The sequence below is a fragment of the Monocercomonoides exilis genome, assembly GCF_001643675.1.
Source record: "Monocercomonoides exilis strain PA203 chromosome Unknown scaffold47-789622, whole genome shotgun sequence".
NCBI lineage: Eukaryota > Preaxostyla > Oxymonadida > Polymastigidae > Monocercomonoides > Monocercomonoides exilis.
The window spans coordinates 588,241-601,172 of NW_027150592.1; the positions used below are offsets into that span (position 1 = coordinate 588,241).

Below are 12,932 nucleotides of genomic sequence, written 5' to 3' on the forward strand. Positions count from 1 at the left end.
ATTAATTTTTGAAAAAACATGCGATATTTGCAAATCTATCATTAACAAAATGTTTTGCTTATAAATTCATTATGAGTGCAGTTTCAAATTTACTCTTTTATTGAAGAATGTTGAAATGGAAAAATTCTTAATTCTTAAACAATTATCAAAAATAAAACTTGCACAAAATTTTAAAAAATGTACATAAACAAAAATCAAAATTAGTATTTGTTTTAATCCTCATCGTTGTAATCGTCCTCCTCATCAAACCCAAATTTCACGTTCCCCGATATTCCATAAGCAGGTCTTGCAGCAGGAACCGCTCTAATTGGCTGTCTGTTTGCCATTTTATTGCGATTGGCAGAAGTAAAAGCTCCAAAAGGAGAAGGCGAGTTTGTGCGGAACGGAGACGGTGAACGTGAGTGCGACAGTGAACCGGAACGTGAACGGGGCTGTGAATTTAACTGTGGCTGTGCAATAGAACGAGAAATGGAGCCTTGTTGAGAAGAAGAAAGTGCTCCTGGGAAAGGCGAGCCTCTGGCGCTTGTGCGTGTTTGGAACGGGGCTTCTCCTTCGTCTTCATAGAAATCTTCTGTGCGACCAGCGAATTGAGATTCTTTCGTTTGACTTTTGCGAATATTCTTCAAAAAATCATCGAAGCTGTCTTCTTCTTCCTCCTCCTCTTCTTCTTCCTCTTCTTCTTCTTCTTCGCCCTCTCCTCCTTCGTCTTCGTCACTTTTTCGTTCTGTTTGATGAGCTTCCAAATTATTTCCCTTTTTTGCAGAAGTTTGCTGACCTTTCCAATTCTCTCTGTCATTACTTCTTTCTATCTCATAATCTCTTTCTTCATCTTCATTTTGTTTTTGCATGTTTTCATTTCTCACTTCTCCTCCTCCTTCTTCTTCTTCCTCATCTTCTTCATCCCAATCCATATCGAACTTCACATTGCTTCCAATCAAAGCAGACTGAGATACAGTTTTAACTTCTGCTTTTTTCGCATTTTTGTTTCCGGATTTATCAGATTTGTTGGTTGCTTCTTCATTTCTTTCATCATTTTTGTAATTGTCATTGAAATCTTCATCCTCAAATTCATCATCTTCATATCTAGGCGATGTTTCTTCATATGAGCTTTCTCCTTTGCTCTTCTCTTCAGAATTGGAAGTTCTATTTGATTGCGCTTCAGATGCTTTGGAACCAACTTGCTTGCCATTACTTTGACTTTCGTGATTATCCTCGTCTTCTCCTTCTTCATCATCCCATTCTCCGCTGTACTCATCAATTCTGTTTGTCGCACTCTTCTCTTTCTCTTTCTCCTTCTCCTCTTTGTCTTCATCCTCAAATGTGTCCCATTGATCATCTGAATAGCTTTCGTTGCGTGGAAGTTCTCTTTTCGATTGGATTGTTGACTTCAACATCGACTCGTCCACAAAACTGCCTTCTTGTTCGTTTTCGTTGTCTTGCCATTCGCTGTCTACTCCATCGCCTTCTTCTTCTTCTTTCCTCTTTCCTCCATTTTGTTTTCCTCCATTTGCTTTCATCGTTTCTGATGCTTTATCTTCATCCTGACTGTCTCTAAAGCTATCAAATGCATCATTTTCATATCCTTCTCCCACACTTGGCAATGAAGATCTGGTTGTGTTGAGTGTTTGTGCCTTTTGCTGTTCAGCACGTGAAGATGAATGAGGGGAATGAGGAGGAGGAGAAGAAGAACCAGAAATATTTGTAAGATGAGGAACAGATGTTGTTTCACCTGAATGAAGCAGTCTGTTTGAATGTGACTTTTGAACATCATCCAAAAACGCCTTTTCAATCTCTCTTTGCTTGCTCCATTCTTTCTCTCTCTCTTCTTTCCTCTTCATTTCATCCTCTTTCCTTGCTTTCCCCAACATCACATCCATCTTCCTCGCCAGTTCCTCTCCTCCCAGCGCAACCAGAACCAATCTGTCGACTTCTTCTCTTTCCTTCTCAATCTCCTTCCATTCTCTTTCTTCCATTTCTCGTTGCTCTGCCGCCGCAAGCAACGCGATCGCCATCTCCCTTCGCTTTGCCAGCACAGTCCTCTCAATCGCACGCTCTTCAGAAAGAGAGAGAAACACAGAGGAATTTGCAGCAGAGGAAGAAGAAGGATTGACAGAAGAAGAAGCAGAAGCAGAGGCAGATGAAGAAGAAGAATAAGAATAAGTTCCAGTTGGAAAGACTGAACCAACTTCTGATTTTGTTCCTTTCATCGATTTATCTGCTGAACTTCGAGTGGTTTTCATTGTGTTGGATTTTTCATCGTCAAATGTCTCAAAATCATCTACGTATTCTTCATAATTCGCTTCGTTTTCCTCTTCTTTTCCATCTTTTGCATCTGCCTCCTCTTTCTCTTTCTCTTTCTCTTTCTTCCCAGCTCTTTCCTCCACCAATCTCTTCAGTTCCTCCTCTCCTTTCATCTTCTCCTGGTCCAGCCGTCTTATCTCGCTTATACTCGCAACAGGAAACTGCGAATTCTTCAGCGCCGAATTCAAGTCATTTCGCATCGCATTCAACACTTCGTCCATTCTGCTTGCTTCTTTCGCTCTCAGCGTCACTTTCTCTCTGAGTTGTGTCTCTCTCTCCAGAAGAGACGAGAGAATGGGGTCAGCAGAAATACGCCTGGTCAGCTCAGCGGAAAGGGAAGAAGAAAGAAATAGAGGAGATGAAGATGAAGAGGAAGTGGAAGTGGAAGAAGGGAAAGAATATGAAGAAGACGAAGAAGATGATGAAGAAGATGACCAAATAGGCAATGAATTGGATGAGGAAGGAGGAGGAAGAGGAGGCAATGAAGAGGCATGCGATGAAGAAGGAAGAGAAAAAGAAGAAGAAGAGGTTGAATTTGTAGGAGTTTCAGAACGAGGCGTGAGAAGAGTGGGAGAAGGAGGAGAAGAAGCAGATGGCGTAAGAGTAGTAGTAGTAGAAGAAGAAGAAGAAGATGATGATGATGATGATGAATAAGGAGACCATCTTTTCTTCGGAATGTTATAAGGAGACGGAGAAATTGTGACAAAAGGAAGAATTTTCAATGCATCAGATGGAGAAATAGTAAAAGAAGTGGAAGAAGAGGAAGTGGAAGAAGAAGATGATGATGATGACGATGATGGAAGAGGAGAAGATTTGGCAGAACGAGTTGAATATTTCATTCTTCCTAAATTTGACAGCTCGTTTCTGTCAAAAATATTCCCTCCTCCAGAAAGCACATTCAATAGCTGAGCATCGTTCAAAGGAGATAACCGAGAAGAATATGAAGAAGAAGAAGAAGAATTCGGAACTTCGACTTTAACTGTTTTCGAGCCATTTCTGCTTTTCTCTTTATTTTTCTCTTTCTCTTTCTCTTTCTCCTTTGAGTTTTCATCAAATTCTTTGTTCAGTTTCTCCATCACCTTACTGTATCCATCTTTTCCCTTTCCTTCTCCTTCTTTTCCTTTTTCCTCTTCTTTTTCCTCTTCAATCGTAAAATTCGGACCAAACAGCGGTTTATCTCTGAAGTCTTTGGATTTCAGCTCTTCAAGTGACATCTTTCTAAGTTGATCTAAAGAAGGCAGATAATTCATACGCACAATCAGTCGGCGATGTTGAGGATCAGACGAAGAATTAGAAGAGGAGGAGGAAGAAGAAGAAGACAAGGAAGTGGTTGATGATGTCATTGTTGAAGGTGTTTGAGGCAGAGCAGGCTGAGAAACAAGAAGAGGATTTGCTGGAGCTTCTTGTTTATGCACAGTTTCTTCTTCCTTTTGTGTTTCTTCATCTTTCTTTTCTTTAATATCATCATCAGCATCATCATATTCCATATCCCCCACAAATGAAGGCGTGGAAATATCATCATATTCATCGTCATTCGTTGACTCTCCTGTTTGTGTCTCTTCCGTTTTCTGCTCAATTTTCTCTTTTTCTGTTTGAACTGATTGTTCTGATCGCGTTTTTGCCTTCTCTTTCTTCTTTCTTCTCTTTCTTCTTTCTTCTCTTTTCCTCTTCAGTTCATTTTTCTTCTTTCTCTCTGCTTTCTTTCTTTTCGCCTCTTCTTCTCTTTCTTTCTTTCTCCAATCAACTTCAAATTGAAGCCCTGTTTCCTGCAAATATTCATCTCCATTCAGCAACAAATCTTCATCTTCCTCTTCTCTTCTTCTGTTTCTTTCTCTTTCTTCTTCTTTCCTCCTCTCTTCATTTACAAATTCAGTCATATATTTGTCAAAGAGCGTATCTGCTGCTGCCCCGCTGTTTCCTTTCAGCGCTTCTCTTTCTGCTTTCAGCAGCCTTTCTTCTTCTTCTTTGTGCATTTTCTTCAAAATACTCTTCACTTCTCTTCCTTTCGTATGGAACAGCTTGATGTCTTCATCCTCTTCTTCTTCTTCATTGTCATCATCATCTTCTTCTTCTTTAATTTTGTCTTCATTTTCTTCTTTCTTCTTCTTCTTTGGACTTTGTTTGTTTTTCTCCCTTTCTGCTTTTTCTGATCGAGCAGCTGAAAGCAAAGGCAAAGGAAGAGTATCACTTTTAACAGGCTGTCCAAACAAGACAAGAGAAGAACCTTCTTTCTCTTTCAAATGTTTGCTTTCATTTCCATTTTCATCTTTTTCTCTTTCTTCTTCTCTTTCTCTCTTATTTTGTCTCATCTCTTCGACTGGAAGTTGTTCTGAATCAAGAGAATATGATGGAGATACTCCAAAATACAAAGAAGAAGAAGATGATGATGATGAAGTTGATGAAGTTGATGAAGAGGAAGAGGAATCCAATGGAAACGAAGAAGGCTGCGAATGCTCAACAACCACAGGAAATGAATGAGAAATCAGAATCTTCGAAAAAGCAGAGGGTGTTTGTGGAGAAGAGCTGCGATGGCGAAGTGAACGAGCGGGAGATCTTGAAGCAGACGATGATAGAGAGTAAGAAGATGAGGAAGAAGATGAGGAAGAAGAAGATGAGGATGAGGATGAGGATGATGAAGCAGAAGAAGTTGAGGAAGAAGAAGCACTTCGAGAACTAGAAGACGAGCCAAAATGAGAAGATGAAGAAGTTTGCTTTGTTTTTCTTCCTCTTTGAAGATGGAAAGAAGGAGAAAGAGATGAATTTTCTGTTGATTTTGTATCATTTTTATTTCTTTTTGTAGCCTTTTTCTTTTCCTTTGTTGTGCTGTTTTCGCATTCGTCAGCCTTCTTTGTCGTTTTCTTCTGCTTCTTCTTCACTTGTTGCTCTTTCAATCTAAATGGACTTGCAGATTGATCGTTCATTCTATTTGGAGAATTAGAAATGCTATTTTGTGAAATATTTTTGCTATTTTTCCTTTTTGATGGACTTTTTGATGACTTCTTATTTTTACTCTCTTTTTGAATTTTATTCTTTTTGCTCGGTGAAACTGATTTTGAAGAAGCAGAATGCTTTTTTGAAGGAGAAGCAGAAGAAAGTTTTAAATCCATCTTTCCTTTTCTTTCTGCCAAATGCAATGGATCTGGTGAGAAAGAGACAGATTTGTGTCTCTTTTGAGATTGTGGCTGAGAATAAGTAGATTTGCTTGGCGATTGCGATAAATATCCTTTTCTATCATTTTTCTCTTCATTTTCTCTTTCGCTTCTTTCTTTTTCGCTCATTTTGAGTTTGTTCATTTCTGCTCCACTTAAAGAGGCTGTTAATGTTGATGGCTTCATCCTTCCTTCTGAATCAGGAGAAACAAACTCTTCTTTCCCTTTTTTCAATTTCTTCTCATCATTTTCTGCTTTTTTTGTTTTCTTCGCTTTTCTGTCTGATTGTTGCGACTGTCGAAGAAGCTTCATAATTCCCAAATATGTCTTTGAATTTCTATTTGATTCAATATTTTTCTCATTTTCTGCTAATTTTTGTTTCTTTTTTGTCAAATTCTTTTCTTTTTCTTTCTCTCTTTCTTTCTCCTTCTCTTTCTCTTTCTCTTTTCCTGCTTCAATTTCTGCAATTTTCTCCAGCAAACTCTGAAGCGATGACTTTCTCAGTGCATTTTGTGTTATTTGCTGTGTGTTTGTATCAGGATGACTCTGAATAGGATAAGGTATTAATGAAGAAGGAGAAGAAGGAGAAGGAGAAGAAGAAGAAGAGGTGGAAAAGGAAGAAGATGTGGAAGATGTTGATGAAGAAGGTGCAAGAGAAGACATTGAATGAAGTGGAGGTGATAGAACAGAAGGTACTTCAGATGAAGTTGTTGGATGAGTATTTTGAGAGATTGAGCTTTGTTCAATGGAAATTGAAGGTAAAAGAGAAGAAGAAGAAGTTTTTGGCTGGTTAACATCATTCTTCTCTATTTCGGGTGTTTTTATCGCCTTTTCACCTTCAGAAGGTGCAGATGAGATATTATCATCCTTATTTGTCTCTTCTTTCTTGAAATCCTCAGAGATTGATAAGTTTCCTTCATCTTGCTGTTGTTTTTGCTTTCTTGCTTTCTTTTTCTTCTTTTTCTTTTTCTTTTCAGACTGAATTTCATCTAATTCTGTTTCTTTCAAATCGATGTCTTTCTCTTTCTCTTTCTTCACCATTTTCTTCTTCTTTTTCTTCTTCTTTTCTCCTTTTCCTCCTTTTCCTCCTTTTCCTCCTTTCTCGTTCTTCTTTCTTGTCTCATTCTCCTTCTTCCCTTCGATCTGTGATATCAGTTTATTCAATGTGCTCAAAGACAAAAAGAGAGAAGAATCATTCAAAGAACTGTATTCAGATAGCTGTGATGCAAAAGAAGACAGAAGAGAAGATTGTTTAGTATCTGCCAATAAAGAAGAAGAAGAAGAAGAACTTAGCAATGAAGAGGAAGAGAAGGAAGAAGAAGGAGAGGAAGAAGATAAAGACAAATGAGAAGACAACTCAGAAGTGCTTAAAAGATGAGAAGTGAATGACAAATCGGTTGCTTCTCCAGTTTTGTGTGTGTCATTCATTTCGTCAAAGAAATATGCTTTTTGCTTGAAGGGCGTTGAACTTTCAATAAAACTGTCAAATTTGTCTGGTTTTTCGTCTTTTGATGTAATTTTTGTGAATCTTCTTTTTGTTGGAGTGATTGAAGGAGGAGATTGGGGTGGGGATAAATGAGATGAAATAGAAGAAGATGAGGAGGAGGAGGAGGAGGATGTTGAAGATAAAGATGATGATAAAGAGGCAGAAGACAAGATAGATTCAGAAGAAACAGAATTATCAGATAGCAAAGTCGATGAATCCTCCATCGCTTTTGTGTTTGATGCATCCAAAGACAACAAAAGTGATTTGTTGGTTCTTTCAAGCTGAGTCTCGTTGCCAGAAAGAGAAGAAGAATTCAAAGAATTGCTAAGTTTTTTTGCCTTTGATGAAATGTGTGGAGGACGAGAAGAGCTCAAAAGAGACGATTTCAACGACTGAATTGTTGACTCAAGTTCAAAAAGAGCACTTTTGGAATCAGCAGATGAAAAAGAAGGAGACAAAGAAGACGATGAAGATAACGTCGATGAAGATGAAGATGACAATGAAGATGACAAAACCGAAGATTTCTCACTGAAAACAGGAGATTTCGTATCTTCGTGGGTGTGTCTGGTGAAATGAGGGGAAGGATAAGAAGAGCGAACAGAGTGAGAAGCAGGTAAATGAGGCTGAAATGGCATTCGATCCGAGTTTGAGTGAAGAGACGCTGTGGGATGTGGATAGCTGCCTCCAGAAACAGCATCATTGAGAGTGATGGAAGAGCCTTGTGGAAGAGTAGAATATGGCAAAGCAGGTTGGAATGGAGCGGTTTGTGTGTTTGTCTGTGCAAATGAAGGGGAATACTGAAGAGGCAAAGTGGAAGTAGATGGAGCATAAGCAGAAGTTGCAGAAGAAGAAGGAGAAGGATAAGATGAAGGATAAGATGAAGAATAAGAAGAAGGAGGAGGAATCATTGCAGAAGAAGGCAAATAATACCCGTTTTGATAAGAAGGATTTGCTTGTATTGAAAGTTGAGGATATTGAAATGGCTGTGAAGTGCTGTTGAAGTGTTGTGGTTGATTCTGAATGTGCTGATACGAATAGGAAGGCGTGCTTGGATAGCCAAAAGGAGAAGGCAAAGAAGCAGATGACGTTGACGAATAAGGCAGAGACGAGAAAAAAGGCGAAATTGGAGGAGGATGAGATGGAAATGAAGCTGTTGAAGTGGAAGAGATAGTTGAAGAAGAAGAAGAGGAAGATGAAGAAGTTGATGGTGGAGGTGGAGGCGGTGGAGGAAGAGGAAGAGAAGCATTATTGAAATGAGTCTTATTTGATTGGTTTCCTGTTGCAATAGAATTATCTGTTGAAGCGCTCGAATGCTTGTGAGATGGACGCCTTTGCGATTTTTTTGTGCTTCTTTTGCTTTCAGAAGATGATGGTGAAGAGGAAGAAGAAGCAGCAGAAGAAGAAGAAGATCTTGATCTTGATCTCAAAGAATCAGATGAAGGAGAAAAAGAAGGAGATGAATTAGAAGTGTGCTTTTTCTTTCTGCCTTCATGAAAGCGAGGGTTGTAGCGTTCAGATTGCTGGGCGGCATTTGGCGAATGAGAAGAATCGTCTGATTGTTCATGAAGGCTGTGACTGTGACGATGTTGACTTAATCGCTTCTTTTCGTTGTTTTGTTTGAGTTCATGTTCAAATGTTTCCCTTTTTGTACTGTCTTCAATAGTTTTAGTCGTTGTACCCTCATTGTTTTGCAAATAATCTCTCTTATAATTATCATTGTTCTCGTTTTCTTCACAATATTCATCTTTTCCTTTATTGCTTCTGTTTTCTGATTTGTGAATTTCATGATTTTTTTCTTTTTCCAATTTTCCCACCATCTGACTGTTCTTGCTTGAAGCTCTAACTTCTTCGTTAATAGTTGATGGAAGCGATGGAGAAAGAAGAACATCATCATAAGCTATGTCATTTTCAATCCCTTCAATTGGAGATTTAAAGGTTCTTTTCTCCTCTTTCGCGCTTTGAGAATTATCTTCATAAACACTACCTTCATCGCCAATCTTTGAAGCGTTTTGTGCAATATCTTTTTCATCATTCAAATAATCATTACTTTGGAAGATTGTTGATTCATGGACTTCTTCTTGTTCTGCATCTAAATGTGGTGTGTTTACTGATTTGTGCTCATTTATAAGTACATAATTCATAGACAATAATGGCAAACCGTTGTATGCGCTCAACGCGGTATCTGTAAGTTGAAAAATATCAGTATCCTTTAAAGAATGATAACGAATTGCATTTTCATCTGCATCTTTGCTTTCATAAACATCTTGTCGGTCAGAAATTTCAACAGAATTCAAAGCATTTCTTCCTATCACTCCTTCAATTATAGTTGGACTATTTCGTGAAAAAACAGTAGAAAAATGCTCTGTATCAAAATTTTCTTCTGTTTCACTTTGTTGAGGAATTGAGTCATGAGAAAATCTGACTTCATCATCTTCATCATAAAAGTTGTCATGATCGAGTTTTTCTTGCAGGATCATTGTTTGTTCTTTTTATAAATAATAAATACTATTATAATAAGCAAATGATGTTTTTTAAAAGTTATCGTACCGTTTTTAAAAGAACAACTTTAATGATCAATTATTTAAAAATACCCATACCATCATGCAGTGTTCATAATTGTTGTTTTAGGATTTATAAACTAAATACTTCAAAAAAAATAACATTTGAATTGAGAATTAACACTTTGAATTTCTTAAAGTCCTCTGAGTTTTATTCCGAGTACCCGTTCCAGTTTTGTCAATATTGATTGGCTTGGTAAGCCTTTGCCTTGTTCATATTCATTGATAATTTTCACTGGCTCCGAAATCCTTGTTGCGAGTTGCGCCTGAGTCATTTTCAATTCACATCTTTTTCTTTGAATTGCAAGAGCTTGCTCTCTTGAAATTGTTGGAACTGTACAATAAAGTATAAAATTAAATTTTACAACAATTATATTTCAAGCAATACACAAAAAATGCATACCTTTCATAGGCGCATCTCCAGAATCATCTTCAAGTTTTTTCCTGCTTATAACAGTTTCTTTTCCTCGAGAAGGCGCATTCGAAGCAGCAGTTGCTGAACAGAAATGTGAAAATGTTTGTAATATATGTATTGATATATGTATAACAGTTGCAAAACCTTTTTTCTTTGTTGATACCTGCATTCCTGCAGCGCGGGCTTTGATAATATCTTTTTCTTTCTTTTCAAATTTAGGCTCAACTGGTTTCTTTTTCACAATAGTAATTGGTTCCCAATCTAAACGAAATTCTATTATGCACGTTCGAATTGATAAAAAAATGTTTACCTTGATATGACATTTGGAAAATAAGACTATCTCCAAAGCAAAAATTATACCCATAACTTATCTTTATTTTATTAAAGATAGAAATAATGTATTTGTTCTATTTCATAAAGAATTGGTGTTGTCTTTTTCATCTTTTTTGTTGGCAATGGTCAAGAATTATAATAGATATTAATATGATAACTTTTTTTTAGCAAGAAATTCCATATTTATTTAATGTTCGTTCTGTTTCAAAAGAATTTAAACAACAAATCCTCCTCATTGATTATCAAAAAATCAGAAAATATTTTATTTATTTATTTTTTGGTGAATGGGAACATAACGTACTATTCAAAAAATAACACAAAGAAAGTTTTATTTCTAAAAAAAGCAAGACTAAATGAATACAAAGCAATCAATAAAATTGAAATATTTATTATCGACTCAAAATTCAAGTGATAAATAATCGCCTTTTTCATCAAAAAATCAATGATCAAACCCTAATAATATTATTTCTCAAAATTTCTAATTAGGTTTAAGAGAGGATATTGGTTTCAATGTCTTCACAGCGAGTGAATTAGGGTATAATATAAATTGAAATATGAACCTAAATTATTGAATAGGGTTTTATTTATCAAAAAAGATAAAAAAACAGGTGTTTTGTTAATTAAGAATATCAAAAATGGGTCACCTATTTTATTATTCGAATTAGACGAAATTTACCAGTAAAAATATCCCACAAGGACTTATTACTTATTTTGATAACGAACATTTACGTTTTTAAAAGCATTTGGAACAGTACGTTTTGTTCCCACTTACCTATTTTTTAATTCATTCATTTATTTACTTATTCATTTATTCATTTATTCATTCATTTATTCATTTATTCATTCATTTATTTATTTATTTATTGATTTATTGATTTATTTATTTATTTTTATTTTATTTTTTATTTTTTTCAAAAAAAAAAATATTTATTTTTTATTAAAAAATTTTTGGCAAAGAAAATAATCAGTTGTTTATAATTTAATCCCACAAATGCCTTAAAATGAAAATGTAAAAATTTCAATTTTTTCACAATATATAATTAATGAATGATATCCTTGAGTTTGAATTTCGAAATTATCAATTCCCATAAAAATATCTTATGAATAAATGTAAAATGAAAATAAGAATTTGATAGATATTTGAAGGTAATGGCTTTTAAAAACTGTTATACATCGATTAATATGGCTTTTATAGCACGATAATTGGAAAATGTATGCTCAAGCAAACGTTGAGGTTTGAATTTATTTAATAATATTTTTTTATTATTGTTCGTTAATAAAGATTGTATTACCAACATAAAATGCATAGTAAAGTCACCTCAATAAAATGCTTTGTTTGAGTGAAGTTTACTCACGGGCAGAGCTCGACCGCTTTCTGGCAATCTTTGCTCGTTTTCTCCGTTTCCTGTGTCTGGAGAGCATTTGAGATATCGTATGCCGTCTGGCTTTTGTGAGGAACAAGCGAAATCTTCGACAAACAGCTGGGGAAGAGCTCCGAATGAATGGAACGAAAAAAGGCGTCTTCAATCGATCCCATCATTTCCAGCAGCCACAACGCCTCATTCGCATCCTGCACAATTCCATCTGCAAGCATCAATGCCAGCATCATCTTCCTCTTCAGCTGGATGGGGATATCATACGGCACATCCGATAGGCTCTGAGAACAGGCTGTCAAACAATGCTTGGGGTGAAAAGAGCATCTCGTCAAAAGGGAGAAGACAGGCGAAAAGGAGCATCAGCACACTTGGAGTGAGGCAGTCTGCGCCGTTCTCTCTTTTTGACAGCAACAGAAGATGGGAGGGGCAAAGAAATTTGAGCGAGATGCATTCTTCTTCTTTTTCTTCTTCTGATTCGAATTCGGGTATTGCAGATAAAGGGAGCTTGGGAGCTGCAAAGAAGCCTGAGCCATCGTTTTCAGGGGATGCAAGCACGTTTTTTTGGAGAGTTCGCAAAGAGAGCGGGAAGGAGCAGAGCGATTTGGAGAGCGATCTGCTGGGGAAGTTTGGGAAATGGAGAGAAGGAGCCTCTCTGTCGCCTTCTTCGTGCACTCCGCCTGGATCGCCATCAGCAACACAGCCACACACATTCAGTGCAGCAAGTGTTCCTTCGAAAGAAATGGCAGATGACAGATGCGAAGAGAGCAGCAGATTTTCTGGGGATGAGTTTGATGCTTCTGCTCATCCAACGCTTCTGCGAGCACAATCAGAGTCAGGAAGCAAAGGGGATGCAAAGCGAGATTCTCGAGAGATAGCTGCAAAACAGGCATCACGAATGAAATTTGCTCAGAATTCTTCGGGTGGATTGAAAGATGAATCCGTGACAAATCGACAGGAAAAGGGTTCACAGGAAGATTGCACACATTCTCCTTTGGGTTGCAGGTCAAGTGGTTTGTGGCAGAATGGAAGTGGGATGAAAGGAAATCAGACCAGCAAAACCAGGAGATTTCATCAGAATGAAGAGCAGCGCAACTCTTTTTGGAAGTCCAAGGCAGACTCGAAATTGGTTCTTGTTGATTATTTCCGCGGCTTCCAACGAGCAAAAGTTCTTCTAGCCAAAACAAAGAAGCAGCGAAGAAAAGCCAAAGACTTTGCAAAGACGTTGAGAAGAGAGGTTCCATGAAAGAGGAAAAAAGGAATTCATAAGGGGAAAAAATGGAAAAAGCCAATGAATGGCATCTCTGTTTGGCAAAG

General features: G+C 37.1%; 3 protein-coding genes across 3 annotated transcripts; 1 reads left to right on the forward strand and 2 right to left on the reverse strand.

Annotated features, from left to right (window-relative positions):
• Positions 1-72: 72 nt before the first annotated feature.
• Positions 73-9,413, reverse strand: MONOS_10329 (putative guanylate kinase; the record flags this gene model as incomplete). The annotated part of the gene is made up of 1 exon (XM_067862771.1): positions 73-9,413. One exon carries the CDS (start codon positions 9,411-9,413, stop codon positions 213-215), a length of 9,201 nt encoding a protein of 3,066 aa, XP_067721444.1. The 3' UTR covers positions 73-212.
• Positions 9,414-9,535: 122 nt separating this feature from the next.
• On the reverse strand, positions 9,536-10,265 carry MONOS_10330 (putative multiprotein binding factor 1). Its single transcript, XM_067862773.1, has 4 exons — positions 10,220-10,265; positions 10,054-10,170; positions 9,898-9,990; positions 9,536-9,828 (listed from the first exon to the last, which is right to left on the reverse strand). Exons 1-4 carry the CDS (start codon positions 10,230-10,232, stop codon positions 9,629-9,631), a joined length of 423 nt encoding a protein of 140 aa, XP_067721445.1. The 5' UTR covers positions 10,233-10,265; the 3' UTR covers positions 9,536-9,628.
• A 1,411-nt stretch (positions 10,266-11,676) lies between these two features.
• On the forward strand, positions 11,677-12,861 carry MONOS_10331 (uncharacterized protein; the record flags this gene model as incomplete). Its single annotated transcript, XM_067862774.1, has 1 exon — positions 11,677-12,861. The coding sequence occupies one exon, from the start codon at positions 11,677-11,679 to the stop codon at positions 12,859-12,861; it is 1,185 nt and encodes a 394-aa protein (XP_067721446.1).
• Positions 12,862-12,932: the final 71 nt, after the last annotated feature.